Source organism: Euleptes europaea, chromosome 18, assembly GCF_029931775.1.
Source record: "Euleptes europaea isolate rEulEur1 chromosome 18, rEulEur1.hap1, whole genome shotgun sequence".
Classification (NCBI taxonomy): Eukaryota; Metazoa; Chordata; class Lepidosauria; order Squamata; family Sphaerodactylidae; genus Euleptes; species Euleptes europaea.
Window position 1 is genome coordinate 30237356 of NC_079329.1, and position 16349 is coordinate 30253704.

Consider the following 16349-nt stretch of genomic DNA (forward strand, 5'->3'; position numbering starts at 1 on the left):
GGATCAGATGAACCACCTAGTGAAGTTTGTTCCATACTCTCCCATGGAGAAAGTACAGGCTTGGGTAGCTACCTGCTTCCCTTTGGCTGCCAGAGGCACCCAGAGAAAGAACTGCAATGAAGACCTTAAAAGACGAGCATGACTATATGGCAGCAGGTCAGTTGACTGTACTAGGGTTGCCAGGTTCAGGATGGGAAACCCCTGGAGATTTGGGGATGGATCCTCGGGAAGACAGGGATCTCAGTGGGCATAATGCCATAGATTCCACCCTCCAAAGCATCTATTTTCTCCAGGGGAACTGATCTCTGTAGTCTGGCAATGAGCGCGGTAATTCCAGGGGATCCCAGGGTCCTACATGCAGGCTGGCATCCCTAGAATGTACATTTTCTATAACACTGTCCTGTTTAATTGAAGGCAGTATGCTTTGTACTCAGAAGAGTCCACCAGTGCTGGGGAGCTTAGAAACAGAATTCCCAATCTCTCTCTCTTGTTAATAGATTGAGCCAGAACTCACTGGAAAATCCCCAGGAGAATCCAGGCATTATCAGGCCTTAAAGATGAGGGTTATGCAACTGCTGAAGGCCACCATATCAGCCCTCCTTACTAATGCTACCCCCCCCCACTTCATAAGGGTGTTTGGAGAAAGGGAACCGCAGATAGGACTGAGGATAAGTCCCCCCACTTGATCTTTCTGAGATTTCTGAAATAATTCTGGGGGAACACTCAGACTCTCTATACCAGGGGTGTCAAACTCAATTTTTTATGAGGGCCAGCGATGACATAAATGTCACTTGGTCAGGACATTGATTCATAGGGTCCCCATGAATCGGAAGCGACTTGACAGCACTTAACACACACACAACTGCCACCCAAACAAAGCAAACCAACCACCACGTTCCTTCGTTAATTAAAAATGCGTTCTCGCCTGCTTGATGCTTTTGCTCTCCAGTTCTGAGTCACGTTTTCATAGATTCCCTATGCAAAATGCTTAATTGTACATCTTAACCAACTATAGGGCTGTTCCCCTTGGGCCAGTAAGCTTACTTGCACAGCCTGATAATAAGGCACGAGGTCACGTCATTCCACAATTAATCTGCGAATAATCACCGAGAAGCTTGAGGCAAGAATAGCAGCAAGTTACTCCATAGTGGTTTTTTTTTCCATAAGACCCCCCACACACACACACACACACAATTAATCATCATTTACTGTTTCCTGGGTTCTGGACTTTTTAGAGGATGATTCTGAATTTTGAAGTGGAAAGTTGATTGCAGTAGTCTTCTACCAAAGTACATACAACATACATACATACACACACAAATTACCTGGGGGGGGGGAGAGAGATCATGAAACTGATGAAGTAGAAAAGGCATCTTTTGTTTTGTTGTTCTTTCTTACAGTATGAAATAATTTTAAAAACACATTCATTTTAAATACCTCATGAGCTTACCAATAACATTCATGCATTTTGCTTTTTTGGACGGTGGGGGGGGTATCAAGGTTTAGCCAGCTCAGGACAGAAGCCTCCTTCCATGTTATTATAGAGAGTTAGTGGTGTGTTTTTCTTTGCTACCTAAACATGACCAATGCACCGAAATGCTGGAAATGGAATAGGTTGCAACTTGAGCATGCAAAATGAAAGGAAAAGGAAAAGAAAGTGAAGATGTGCCTGCTGTCTCCATCGCAGCAGTGCGTTATCTGAACTACAACTCCTTGAGAGTGAAAAAAACCCAAGTATGTACTTGATTGCCTTTGATAGCTTAGAAAAAAACTCCCTTTGGCAAATCATTTTAACATAAACAATAAGATTGGCAAATGCCTTGGGAAGGACCAGGAACACCCTTGGTGGCAACTCCCATTTTGAAAGGTATAAATAAGGATCAGCTGGGAGAAAGCATTTGCAGTCTGATCTCAATCCTAGGCTGTACAGCTGAACTGGGGCTTTTGTGGGTTTTGGATTCTAAATATCTTCCAATATGAGTTACGGCGTCAAAGGATCCTCAAAGGGCAGTGGTGGCAGAGTTAGCATAGGTGGCGGTGGCAGTAGTGGTGGCATAAGTGGTGGAAGTTGTGTCAGTGGTGGAGGCATTAGCAGTGGAAGCATGGGTGGTGGAGGCATTAGTGGTGGAAGTATTGGTGGTGGAGGCATGAGCAGTGGAGGTGGTGGAAGTACCAAAATTAGAGGCTCATCCTCAGGATCCTCAAGAGGATATTCTGGAAGAAGCATTGGTGGAGGTTCCAGGAGTTATGGCGGAGGGGGTGGATTCAGCAGTGGCAGCTGTGGAAGAATAAGCAGAGGGAAAATAAGCTATGGCGGCAGCTACGGCGGTGGTAGCTATGGTGGCGGAGCTGGCTATGGCGGCGGACTAGGTTATGGTGGCGGACTTGGCTATGGTAGTGGTGGTTATGGCATGGGTGGTGGTGGCCTTGGCGGTGGCTTTGGTGGTGGCAGCATGGGTGGTGGCAGCATTGGCTTTGGTGGTGGTAGCATGGGTGGCGGAGGATTCAGTAGTGGTAGTTTTGGTGGAGCCGGCTTTGGAGATGGGGGGCTCCTTTCCAACAACGAAAAGTCAACCATGCAGAATCTTAATGATCGCCTGGCTTCTTACATGGACAAGGTAAAAGGCCTGGAAGAAGAAAATAACCAGCTGGAGATCTTAATCAGAGAATGGTACCAGAAGCATGGAGATACTGGCTCGCCAAGGGACTACAGTGGCTATTATCAACAAATCGATCAGCTCTACAATGAGGTAGATGATACTACTTTAACAGATACTACAAAACTTTGAATGTTTGGGCTTCACTGTGTCGTTGAACTGAGCAATATTTAATGGCCATAATTTAATGTACTATAAAACATGTTCACATTGAATGCTTAGGGTGGAGTGCAGTTGCCACCCCACACTTTTCTATTCACTGAACAAAAGGAAGAAAAGCTTATACAGTAAGAGGCAATGAGTAAAAAATAAGCAACCAGCAGCTGTCCTCCCATCTTATGCGGGATTTGTAGTGAAAATGGAAGAAATTGGGAAACAGGACACTCATTCTCTGTACAATGTTTTTCTTTTAAAATGCTAATATACTCTTTAAAGTGAGCTCCTAGGTCCCAATAGCTGCTCATCTTGTCCATTGTATACTGTTAATACAGACTCATTTTCACAAACAGAAGATGAGAAAACAAGTCTGTATCTTAGTTGTACTACTTCAGATGGAATGATGTGATAGAATGCAGGGGCTCCCCTGATGTCTATACTTAAACAAACTTCATATGGAGGAACATCACTTCAAATGTGTTCCCTCCAGCAATCTGAAGTGGTAAAGTCCAGACAGACTAAGTCATCCGCTGTTTGGGAGCGTTTAGGCTACCATGGTACTATGTGATGCAATGCAATGAAACCAAGGCAGAGTTCTTTTCCACAGAGCCTAACCGGTATTATTTGGAGAGACCTAATTTTGATATTTTGTGATAGATGAATGGATTTGTTCAGAGGCTGATACATACAATTAATTGCTCATTAAAAAAATTGTGGACAATTATTTCACTGTATATATGCCATGGTTGGTGAGTCCAAGCACAGAAGTTCGGATTTAGTGTACAATGTATCACAGAGATCCCCAACATGGGTCCCGTGGGTGCCATGGCACCCACTGACACCTTTTCTGGTTCCCACTTTAGGAAGTCGGCAGGGCTACATAGGCCGTTTGTCCAGCAAGGTTTCTGTTTGATTATTGGAAATCTGATTGGCTGTAGAAGGATCTGCACTGCGTTACTGAAATTAAGCGGTGGCAATCATTTTGTGGCTGGCTCCGCCTCCTGTGGCAGCCATTTTGTGGCAGCCATTTTGCTGCTGCACCTCTCGTGCCGTGTCAGCATTCCAAATGTGCCCACAGGCTCAAAAAGGTTGGGGACCCCTGATGTACTGTCTTCCAAGTCCATTGCACCAATTACCTGCAAAGGGGAGAAGACACACTGCAGTAATATCCACCTATGTTTCCATACAACTACCTCGAGCTACAGCCAATAGTAACCCTGACCCACACTTGAACAGGGTGTGGATTATGAGCTATGATGAATCTGGTAAAGTTCCTTAATTTCTAGCAGGAAGAAATCATTGCTTGTGTCTGAAACTAACCACTTAATCAGTAGACAGGTTACAGTTAAAGATCATCTAGCCCCCTAAAATGCTTCACTGAAGTATTCCATCAACCCATGCTAAGGAATCTTAAGTACACACCCCAATATTGTTCTTCTGATCAGTTTCCTCTTGCCCTCCCCATCAGTGCAAATGCATGAATGTCAAGCACCTGAAGTTCAGAAAACAGACAAGCCAGTCTGCATATCTATGGTGTTCTGTTATGCTGTGGTCATCCTGGCCAAAGGTATTGAATATGAACTATTTCCATTCTTTTCTTCCAGCTGGTTGGTGAAACCAATGATTATAACAAAATCCTGCTGAACATTGATAACACCAGGATGACTGCTGAAGATTTTAAGCTGAAGTGAGTATAGAATTTCTCCCTCCTCGTTCAGATCTAGCTGCCTTTCTCCATTTCATTTCAGAAATGAACTCTTTTAATGGAAATATGTCATTCGTTAATGTTCAAATCTGAAGGAGAATCCCACTGAAGCATATTCAGTGGGCCTTAACTCCCACAAACAGTGTTCTATAACATTATGACTACAAAGCCAAAGCCAATAATGAAATAGTTGAAACTAGTAACACAGTATTAAACAAGACACTTACCCATTAGTTAATTAAATCTCTAAAACCTTATGAGAACAGAAACATGGCATACTGCATCCTAAAATGCAATCAGAGATGGATTCTGACAGGCTTGTTTAGAACAGAGTTTGCACTGTAAAGGGACTACCATCAAGAAGTCCCCGTTCTAAACCCAGGCTGATTGCATGGGCTGGTAGATGAACCTCAGAACAAGGTCTCTGCCCATTCTCTTTGGGTAAAATATGCTAATCCCAGCCCACTTAGTGCTTTGTAGGCAGGAAGCTGCAACCTGTAGTGTGTTGTGCCATCAGAATAGCCAAAACTGATCTTCTGTGCCTCATTATCCTTAACCTGTAGAGTAGTTGGATGCAATATTCTGCACCCGTTGCAGCTTCCAAAACCCTGGATACCAAATTGATAGCTCATATATGTAACATTCAACCACTGAAGGGTTATTTTTGGCCCATTAAACCAAATAATACTTCAATGTGCATCTTTAACTGCCAGTGACTTAATATTCACCTCCATTAATCCAATGAAAATTTTCCCGACTGATTTCAGTGGGAGATTGATTACAGCCCCAGTTCTTAGATCAATACTGTCATTGAACAAAATGGACTTTAGCATCTGACCACCGAAAGTAAAAGATGTTTGCAGTTGATAACTGGGAGTTGTTGTCTACAGTGCACAGAAACCTGTGTGCAACTAAATCCGAGCATTGTGAGTGCATCTATATTCACATACAAAAGTAAAAGTTTCCCTGTGCCTACCTGGATTTCACCCTATTAAATAAACAGTGACAAGCATAGTCAGTTTTCTATGTGGAAGTCAACTCAAACGGACTTTTTCAATGGGTGGGTAAAATGGTCTTCAGATGCTTCTCTGGCTATCCTGAGAGTAATGGGAAATTCTTGTTTGAAATCAGGGTGTTCAAAAGGCCAGCTTAATATTTGCAGCGCCCCTGGAAAGTCTCCATGTATTGAGTTGAACATACTGAAAAGGTGGTGGGAATCAACTCTTTTGATAATACGCTAAGAAAAATAACTTGATTATATGTGAAAGAGTCACAGTAATAGAACAGAAACAACATTCTATGAAGATGGTCAGTAATGGTTTTTGCTTCCCTTTTTTGTGGATTAGGTACCAAACCGAATGTGGTCTCCATCAGAATGTGGAGGCTGATATCAATGGACTGCGTCCTCTCTTGGATCAGCTGACCCTCAGCCGGTCTGATCTGGAGATGCAGTTTGAGTCTCTTAAAGAAGAACTGATCTCCCTCAAGAAGAACCATGAGGAGGTAACAGCTCCAAAACAAAATTCAATATTTTGAATCTCGTTGTGAATTTCCTTGCATAATAAGCAGCTAGTTTGGGTACAAACTTCAAAATAGCTATGAACACATGAAGTTGCCTTATACTGAATCAGACCCTTGGCCCATCAAAGTCAGTATTCTCTACTCAGACCAGCAGTAGCTCTCCAAGGTCAGGCTGAGGTCCTTCACATTACCTATTACCTGATCCATTTTAACTGGAGATGCCAGGGATTGAACCTGAGACCCGCTGCATGCAAAGCAGATGCTCTGCTACTAAGCCACAGCCCCTCCCCACAATATTAGATCAGCATATTTCTGTGCCCACGGACACAGAAATGCTTTTAGTCTGCCCATGGCATGCCATTTATGCCAAGCACCTTTCTTCTTGGAAAAAGGGTGCATCAATTAATGGTATGTAAAGATCATAAATAAACTGTATGAAGGGAGGGGACGGTTCTCAATCGTAGGTTCAATTCTTCTTGAGAAGGAGTAAAGATACAACTCCTCAACCAGCCTTGTTCTCCCACTACTCAAAGGGCCACTGTGTATGTTAATATTTTGCAGTTATGGAGACTAATTTCTGCTTTGGAGGAAAAGGGAACAAGCCTGACCCAGAAACCTTTACAGGGGTCAAGAAATATAATGTCATGGGCCACACACAGTGCAGTCACTGTTACAAGATATTTCCCTGCCATTCCCTTTTGTGCAGAGCTGAGCTGTAATGCCCAGGATTTTATGTCATGCCTGACACTCTCCAGAGTTCAAGACCTACAAAGGGCTGGAATCCTGAAAGGAAGGGTTGGAAGGAAGCAGGTGGTTATTTCTTCAAGAACAAAGGTCCCCAACCTTTTTGAGCCTGTGGAATTCTGACAAAGGATGGAAGGCATAATTACAAAAACGGCTGCCGCAGCAGACACAACCAACCACAAAACATCAGGGATCAAGATTATATATAAGTCTAATAGTGAGTCTTCAACATTTCAGGCAGAGGCTCTGTTTAATAGGATGCCTCTTAATTTGCACAGCCAGCCACAAGGCCTAGTGGGGGAAAGCCACAACCAGCCCCGCCTAATTTCTAAAAGCATTTGGTGGGCGCCAGGAACGGTATCAGCAGGCACTCTGGTGTACACAGGCACCACATTGGGGACCCCTGTTCTAGAATCTGTTTTCTCTGCTAATGGCCTCTCCCCCTATCCATTGCCCCCTAGTCTGGTGCATTATTTGGGATTTGTTGCTTTCATTTCATGATGCATTCTCTTTCCTCTCTTGCAGACCCTGAGGGGACTGCAACACCAGTCCGGTGGTGATGTCAACGTGGAGGTGAATGCCGCTCCTGGCCTAGATCTGAAACAACGTCTCGACCAGCTCAGGTGTGAATATGAAAATATCATTGATCAAAACCGCAGAGAGGTGGAAAGCTGGTATGAAACCAAGGTAAGTGTCTTTCTGTACACTTTTTTGTGGATGGGTGAGAAAGCAGAGGAAGATAATACAGCAGTCCAAGAAATAGCTTGATGTTCTCCATAGAAATAATAGGCGTCAGACGTTGGTTTTGGTAGGGTAGAGGGAAAGGGGAGGCCAGGACACCCCCATTCATCCTTTTACATTGATATCCCCTTTCCTGAGCCCCAGGTTAGCTCAGCTTTAACTTTTGGGGTTAGCTAGCAGCCCTGATCAATTCATAGGGTTTCCAACTCTGGGCTGGGAAATACATAGAGATTTCGGGGGTGGAGCCTGAGGAGGGCTGGATTTGGGGAGGGGGGTGTCTTCAGTGAGGTTTAATGCCATATAATCCACCTTCCAAAACTGCCATTTTCTCCAGGTGAACTGATCTCTGTTGCCTGGAGATCAAGTGTAATCCCAGGAGATCTCCAGTCCCCACCTGGAGGTTGGCAACCCTATCAATTCACCAGGAAATCCCTTGTTGCAAGCAGGGAAAATGGTCTTACCATATTTCCAAAAGGGCTTTAATTATGATCATATTATTGCTATTGGAAGTGGCTTGAGAGATAGGGCGGGTCTAAGCGACTCGATTTGCTGAGAGACAAGGACACCTCTTCGGAGTATTCTACTGGCAAACCCCTCTGTTCACCACCCCCAAGGCAACAGCTGCCAATATCTCCACATCAGGTCCTAACTAAACTTGTAAACACAAGTAATGAAATCCAGGTAGCCAATTAAAAGATACAAACTGCATTGGGAGGGGCCGTGTAAAGCAGAGAAGCCGCACGTGTGTGGGAAATGAGATGCTAGGCCACTTTTCCTTGCAGAGGATTATGACCGTGTGTTCCCTCTTGCAAATGCACAGCTGCAACTTCACAGGGGAAAAAGTTATGCATTTGAGGAGGGCAATTGGGAGTGGGGAGGAAAGAGTTGAGCAACTCACCATACACTTCTCCACTCTAAATCAGAGACTTTTCTTTATATTTAACTTAAAAATATCCAAGTTTCATTACATGCATTTGCATATAATCTTGAGTTAGACACTGATTGTTTCTCCTGGATGCCTAAAATATCTAATTCTGGCACGAAGGAGGGGAAGAGGAAGTGGGTACTTAATAGGGTTCCCAATTGCCCGGTTATAGCGGGCAACTGCCCGCCAATTACTTCCATTGCCCACGTCTCTCAGCTGGTCGGCAGGCAGAAGCATGCCGGGGGAAGGGAGGGGGAGCGATCGGCATCCTATACATGATGACATCACTTCCGGTTTATGTGGAAGTTCTGGCATCGCGCTAGAGGAATGCTCTAGCACTTGTGGAAGAAACTCTATGGAAACCATAGAGATTTTTGCGCTACCAGAACTTTAGGATAAACCAGAAGTGACATCATCACGTAGATGACGCTGATTACAGCACCTAACCCCGCCTCCCTAAAACTCCTGCGAGTTGTGAGGAGGGACCTGGCAACCCTAGTACTTAACTTGATGCCTGAAAGGCTGGTTTATAGGGCCAGGCTTGGCTCAGTGCTCATCGCTTGCCAATCCCGATGCTACAGGTGCAGAACTGAGATTTCAGGGCTTTCTTTGAGCTAGGGAAGAGGGGCATCGCCAAAGCCTCGAAGTAATCAGTAGCAAGATCCTAGGTGCAGAAGTATGGGTGGAAAGAGTCCTCCACAGTGCCTGCCCATTATTCCAGACCTCTCTTAAGCTTGTTGTCTTAGCTTCTTTCTGTTCACAAGGTTTGCTGTAACCCCATAAATCACACAGCCTTCATTTGTGCCTTTCAGATGGAGGAGGTTCGCCAACAGGTGTCATCTACTGGTCAGGAGGTTGACAGCACCAACCATCAAATTTCAGAACTGAGACGAGACTATCAGACTCTGGAGATTGAGCTCCAATCCCAGCTCAGCATGGTAAGGGATCGCACAGAAAGCTGCTTCTTATTTCCTGTCAGCAGTGGCCAAGATTGTCCTTTTTTGTCTCCTTCCCCTGGACAACTTCTCAGCTTTCGGCATTTGCCTCCTTCCTCATGAGTTTCTTTCCTGATCTCAGATCCAGTCCTTGCAAAACAATCTGGAAGACACGGAACGTCGGTACAACATGCAGCTTCAACAGATTCAGTCCCTGATCGAGCCAGTGGAAGGAGAACTGGCCAGCATCCGAATGGAGATCGAGAGCCAGAACCAGGAGTACCAATTGCTCCTGGGCATCAAGTCACGCCTGGAACAGGAGATCGCTCAGTACCGCCGACTGCTTGAGGAAGGACAGCAAGAAATGTAGGTTGGCAGAAGGTCAGATAAGCGAAGCCGTCCTGGCAGCAAACCACACATGGTAGTACCGTGAACAAAAATAACCACGAACCTCCATAAATGCCGCTGCTTGAATATCTGCAATAACAGACATCAAAAAGCAGACTTGCTAGTTTCCATTATATCCTTACCAATCCTACCGCAGCTAGGCATCAAGGAGGAAAATGAGTAACAAACTGTTGATTAGTAAACATATGACGCTATCTTATATTGAATCTGACTAACAGAACAGACTTTATTTGCAGTCATAGACCATCAAATATCCTTTTAAAAAATTGAAATTAAATACATACATAAATAGTTATGGACCGATAATACAAAAGGTAGAAATGTAGTGGAGATTAAAAACTGGAATAAAGGGATAAAATCCTCCAAGATATGCATAAAACAGTAGAGATTTTAATCACAGATTGGTTATTCCAGAGCCTTAAGTGTATTTTGTTTTATTTTAGTTGGCAGCCAGGCAAATCTAGCCATACTAACTGATAAATTTGGTGTTGTGTCTGACAAAAGGAGCTCTAGACGATGTTTTCTGAGAGGTCTGGGACAATCCACTAACAAGGGAATAAGAGGCCCTGAGTGTATGTGATTGTACATCGTGCACATAAAAAGGACATGTTTTGTGGTTTCTAATGTGTCCTCCTGGTTGCATTTACATTTTCGTGCATCCATTGGACTTTTATTATTATTTCCCTTCGAGAAATTTAGAGGGGAGAGCATTATATTGAAGGACTATTCATCCTTCTAACCCAGTCCTGTCTACTTCAAATGGTCTGAGGTTTTTAAGGTCTCAGACTAAATGAATATACTGGGCATGGACTAATCTTAGAAGCTGATGTTCCATCAACAAGACATATTCTACTAGATCACCTTCACATCCCATATTCTACTATAGCATTTTTTTCTCTGTACGGATTTGCAGTTCTATTTATCATTCTGTTTGTTTGTTTTTTTCTTTTTCAGCGGAACTGGTGGAGGAGGATTCGGAATTTCATCTGGAGGATATGGAGGCGGTAGAAGAGGTAGCCTTGGAGGAGGAGGAAGCATTGGAGGAGGAAGCATTGGAGGAGGTGGCAGAATAGGAGGAGGAGGCATGAGCGGAGGAAGTATGGGAGGAAGTATCGGAGGAGGCAGTATCGGAGGTGGCCGAATTGGCGGAGGAAGCATGAGTGGAGGTGGCATGAGCAGCGGTGGCATGAGCAGCGGTGGCGTCATTAGCGGAGGAGGCATGAGCGGAGGAGGCATGAGCGGAGGAGGCATGAGCAGCGGAGGCATGAGCAGTGGTGGCGTCATTAGCGGAGGAGGCATGAGTGGAGGCTCATGCAGTCCACTTGGAGGAGGAGGTGGCCAAATCGGCGGAGGAGGCATCGTTGGAGGAGGAAGTGGAGGAGCATCGAGCTGTCAAGTCGGAGGACGGTCTCAGTCCTACTCCAGTTCACATTCCTCAGGTAAGGCTAAAGTACTGGTTCAAACACAATTCCACCATCACCCCAGGGTGTTTTTTGGGGGGTCATTAACCACCAAAGGTTGGATCAGTTGTGACAAAGTTCCTTTATTAAAGCATCCCTCTGTAGTAGGGTTGCCAGGTCCCTCTTTGCCACCGGAGGGAGGTTTTTTGGGGGGAGCCTGAAGAGGGTGGGGTTTGGGGAGGGGAGAGACTTCATTGCCATAGAGTCCAATTGCCAAAGCAGCCATGTTCTCCAGGTGAAATGATCTCTATCAGCTGGAGATTGCTGTAATAGCAGGAGATCTCCAGCTAGTAGCTGGAGGTTGGCAACCCTACCCTGTAGGCAAAAAGTGCAGGGTATCTACAGGAACTGTACTTTAAAATAAAAGTCAAGTTGGCTTTGTACATCAGCTTCCAGAAACAAAAATTAGCTATGACCACTCAGGGCATGCACACGGTACATGTACGTACAGTCATCATATGTGAACATCTGAGAGCACTTTGCTTACTTTTCTCCTATACATTTCTAATCATATGTTAAGGCCAGACCAGGGCTATTCTAATCAGGACTGCAGGTCCAGGGTTTCTGAAGTCAGTTGCTGGAGTTGGAGCTGAAACTTTGACTGGAAGAAGTTTGAAGCTGGAGCCTGAAATGCAGTGGGCAGATGATGCTGTGCTGAACATGTCCAGCTAAGGTTGCCAGATGCCTGTTAATGGCGGGCAATTGCCTGCCAATTAACAGGCCTGCCCGCTGCCCCTCAGCTGGCTGGTGGGGGAAAGCAGGCCAGCTAAAGGGGGGATGATTGCCACAAATGTTCAGCAGCGTATGGCACAATAATGTCTCTTCCTGGGTACAGGGATGCTCTAGCACATTCCTCTGAAAACTCTATGTTTTCCATAGAGTTTTTTGAGGTATGTGCTAAAGTGTTCCCATAGCTTCTGGGTTTACCTCAGAAGGGACATTATTGTGCGTGTGCAAGCTGTGCGCTCGCAAATAACCGCCTCCCCCCACCCCAAAGCTCCTGCTGGTGGCAAAGGGGGACCTGGCAACCCTATATCCAGCCAAAAGGCCAGAATTATAATATTTATACCAGCCCTGGTGCATCTAGAGGCTTCATAATAACTGCTAATTCCTGGAGCTACTGTTGCACCCTGAGGTTCTCTTCTGTGAAGAGGCTTCTGAAGCTTGAGCAAATAGTAGGGCCTTCTCCTAGGTTCCATCTTTAGACCACCGGGCTCTTGATTTCAGCCTCAGAATCTCCAACACCATTCAAGAAATTAATTACAATTAAGGAAGGCCAAAACTTCAGCAAGGCTACCTTGCAAATACTTTTTACGGTTCTGTAAATACTTTTATATCTGATATGTTCTTCTAAATTGGATTAGAATGAGGAATAATCTCGTGAAGAAGAACAAGTTGGGTGAAGGAGAAAGTGGAGATGATGTGCTCCATTATTGTTTTGCAGATAGTTTTCCATTGCATTATAAGCCAACGCTTTCAAAGAAAATGGTGCTAAATTGGGCAAATTTAGAAAGTTTGAAAGCAGACTTGACAAGCCAGTATGAAATATAATTTGCAACAGGCTTAAATCCTTGGCATTCATACATTTAATAACTTGCCTATTCCCTGGTTCTTCTCCTCTCTTTCAACAGGACACGGAAGGAAATCTATGGATTAATCAACAGCCACATGAAGATGCTCTGACCCCAAACCCTACAAATAGCTCTGCTAATAAAGAAAGAGTACAGCCGCTGATGTTCTCTGCAACACAAAACAGACTTGATTTCCTTCACCAGCGACCCAACTCTGTCTTCACCATCTCTCTATAAAAGTCCATTGTAGCGGCGCCCCTAATTCCCCATCCTGCTAGGTTCATCTGTTCTTAAATGCTCTTTCTAGCAGAACGTCCTCTCGCTTTACTTTGTTACACAGAATGGCTGACTGCTTGGCCTTCTAATGTTGATGAGGGTTGTCTAATAAACTTTATTACTGCTTGATGCAATCAGAAAACTCGGTCCTGTAACAGTTATTTCTGCAAAGCAACCTTTTCCAAAATTAGGATGCATACGCACAATAGCAGGCTGATGCTTATGCCAGGCATGGATGGCAATGGCTAGCTGTTCTTAATCTCTTATACCAGTCTACAAGGGTTTGCACCAACATGTCCAGTGGGAGAATGGCATGATCCCCTGGTGACTGTAGTGCAGTCAGACACACATGACTGGAATCCATTTTTACTAGCAGCCATGGATAGCCCTCTTCTCCATGAACATGTCCACTCCCCTCTTCAAGCCTTCCAAGTTGGCAGCCATCACCACATCCTGGGGCAGTGTAATGGAAATTGCGGAAGACAATTGTACTCACGAGGAGGTAGGTGGTGCTCAATGCAGCCCTTCTCCATGTGAGAGCAGAGCAGTCTCAGGGTATCAGGGAGTTAATTGTCACACCGCACTGTAAATAATGAGTACCTGGTGGTGGGGAAATAAATCTGGCTTCGCTCACTACTGAAGAGAGGAGAGGAGGGCTCCAGATAAGAAGCCAGAGACAAAGAGAAGGAGTGTCTGCAGAACAAGGAAGGGCTGCCAAACAGGACGAAACGGCTTGCTTGCCTCCCAGGAGACGACTTCCCATCTTCTTAAGGTTATTAGCCTGGATAAAGGGTTATTTTTATTTAATAAAGTTGCATACCTTTTTCTCCCCAATACCTGCCTGTTGGAATCTGTTTTTTCTGAACCATGGGTAATACAATTGGTGCTGTGAGCAGGATTCCAGAGGCATTATGGGGACAAAGGTATGCAGGGAATGTGCAAAGCTGCATCCCAGGATGGTCTTGTACCAGTGCATGGGCCCCAACTGCGCACATGTTAAACTCAATAACCCCACCTACCAAATGGGATACAGAGCTAGAGAAAGCAGGAGGTCCCACACCCAGGGTAATAACCAAATGTTTAAGAAAGATAGGAATAAGGGAAGGTGAAGATGTAGAGGAATGTGGCAAAGTGGGTTGGCTACTTCTAACTGCACTAAAAATGGTCTGGGAGTCATTGGAAGCCTCCTGGAAGCAAGTGGAAGAGCAGGCTGAAGAGATAAGTGCCTTAAAGCAGCAGCAAATGATTTTGCAGGCAAGAGAAGGCAGGAATGCTGCTGAGGAAAAGGCAGGGGCTATAGCTGTTTGTGTGACTAACATTAAACTGAACCAACAGCAGAAGAAATACCCTTATAAAACTAGAGCACTCAAGGTCCCTAGAGACTGGAATTCTGCAGAGTCAGGGCATTCCAGTGAGGCAGAGTGGACTGAGAGGGAAGATAGTAGAAATGATAAAGTGCACGTAAGACCTCTGGTTTCCAACAAGGCCAAGGATCCACCTGGAGGGCAAGCACAGGTCACTCGCACTGTAAGGGATTTCAGCCAGCAGGAGCTGTCTGAAATCACCAAAAATACTAAGCACCCGGGGGAATGTTTGAGCCAATGGTTGGTGCAACTTTGGGATCAAGGTTATACAGGTGTGCATATGAGCCCCCAGGAGTTATTGAAATTAGGTGCTCTATCCAACGATATACTCATTAATGGGTATTTGAGGGGAGCTACTGGTCAAATACAGGCCCTCTTTGATTGGATTTGCCTGGGTGTAAGACAACGGTTCCCTGCCCCCATGGACTAGGAGGAACATTTGCCACCCGGGAATACCATTGCTGAGGCAACAATACAGCTTAGGGGGATGGCAATGCAAACTGGGATATATATCCAGGGATTCCAAGGTCCTGACCCTATTCTCCTAACGGCCGGTATGAGAGCACAGCTAATTAGGGGAGCCCCACCTAGTTTGCATGGTACTCTATTAGCCCTGCTAGGGCCTGCTCAAGGGTGGGCAGTGGGGGATGTGGTGATCCTTCTGGGACAGCTGGGGGATGTTTCAAGAGAAAACCAGCCCGGAACACGGGCCGCTGTGGAAAATAAGCAGGAGTAGTCAAAGGGTAGAATAAAGGAGCCAAAAGTAACTCGAAGGCAGATATTTTTTGAGGTCCTTAGGCAAGGAGTGGAAAAAGAGAGGATAGACGGCCTTCCAACACCTGACTTGTTCCAGCTGTGGAAACGAAAATGTGCTACCCAGGAACAGAAGAGGAAGGTACCACAGGCCAAAGGAGTTGAGGTGAGAAGAGCGACACCAACTGCTCCACTTGAGGAGGAGGACTCATGGTATTCACCCATACCCAATGTATCAAAGGGGTGTGGCACGGCTCCAGTGAGAAGACTAATGAAGACAGCCATTCCTGGAGATCTGTTTAAAGGGCGCGGGGGCGGGGGTGTCTTCAAACAGATCTGCGCCTCCCGGCTGGGAGGCACAGATCTATTTAAAGGGCCCGCCGCGCGCCTCCAGGGAAGCTCCCTGGAGGCGCGCGGGGTGTATTCAAACCCCTCTGCGCTATCTGCGCAGAGAGCGCAGAGGCGCTTGACAGCCCCCCGCCTGACTTCCCGGGAGTCCCGAGAGGGGGGGAGGGGGTCTTCAAACCCCTCTACGCTGCCTGCGCACAGCGCAGAGGGGCTTGACAGCCCCCCGCCTACCTTCCCGGGAGTCCTGGGAGGGGGGAGGGGGGTCTTCAAACCCCTCTGCGCTCTCTGCGCAGAGAGCGCAGAGGCGCTTGACAGCCCCCCGCCTGCCTTCCTGGGAGACCTGGGAGGGGGGAGGGGGTCTTTAAACCCCTCTGCGCTGCCTGCGCAGACAGCGCAGAGGGGCTTGTTTAAAGGGCCCCCCGCGTGCCTTCCGGGAATCCCCCTGAAGGAGCGCAGGGGGCCGAATTTTTCCCCGAACTCCGGATCCCCCCGAGTTTCCGGGGATCCGAAGCGGGGAAGTTCGGACTTCGGCACGGCCCGAATAAAACCAGGCTGAATTTTGCCGAAGCCGAACTATACCGATTTTTTTTTTCAACAGCCCTATCCCAGAGCCTCGCCACAGATCAGCTGTTTTTTCCCCAATCAGCTGTTTCGTGCGAGGCAGGAGAAAGGGGCGCAGTTTTCCAGCCTGTGTTGCCTTTCTTACTCACGCGTTGGGGTGGTCGTCTGGGGCTGCTTTTTTTAATCTGTAGCCCCAGTTGGTGCCGGACATACGTCATCACATA

The 16349-nt window shown here is 46.0% G+C and overlaps 1 protein-coding gene across 1 annotated transcript; it reads left to right on the forward strand.

The window, feature by feature from the left end:
• The first annotated feature begins 1909 nt into the window (after window positions 1-1909).
• LOC130490977 (keratin, type I cytoskeletal 10-like) lies at window positions 1910-12975 on the forward strand. The gene is made up of 9 exons (XM_056864801.1): window positions 1910-2750; window positions 4418-4500; window positions 5865-6021; window positions 7309-7470; window positions 9262-9387; window positions 9527-9750; window positions 10747-10958; window positions 11007-11231; window positions 12884-12975. Exons 1-9 carry the CDS (start codon window positions 1977-1979, stop codon window positions 12907-12909), a joined length of 1989 nt encoding a protein of 662 aa, XP_056720779.1. The 5' UTR covers window positions 1910-1976; the 3' UTR covers window positions 12910-12975.
• Window positions 12976-16349: the final 3374 nt, after the last annotated feature.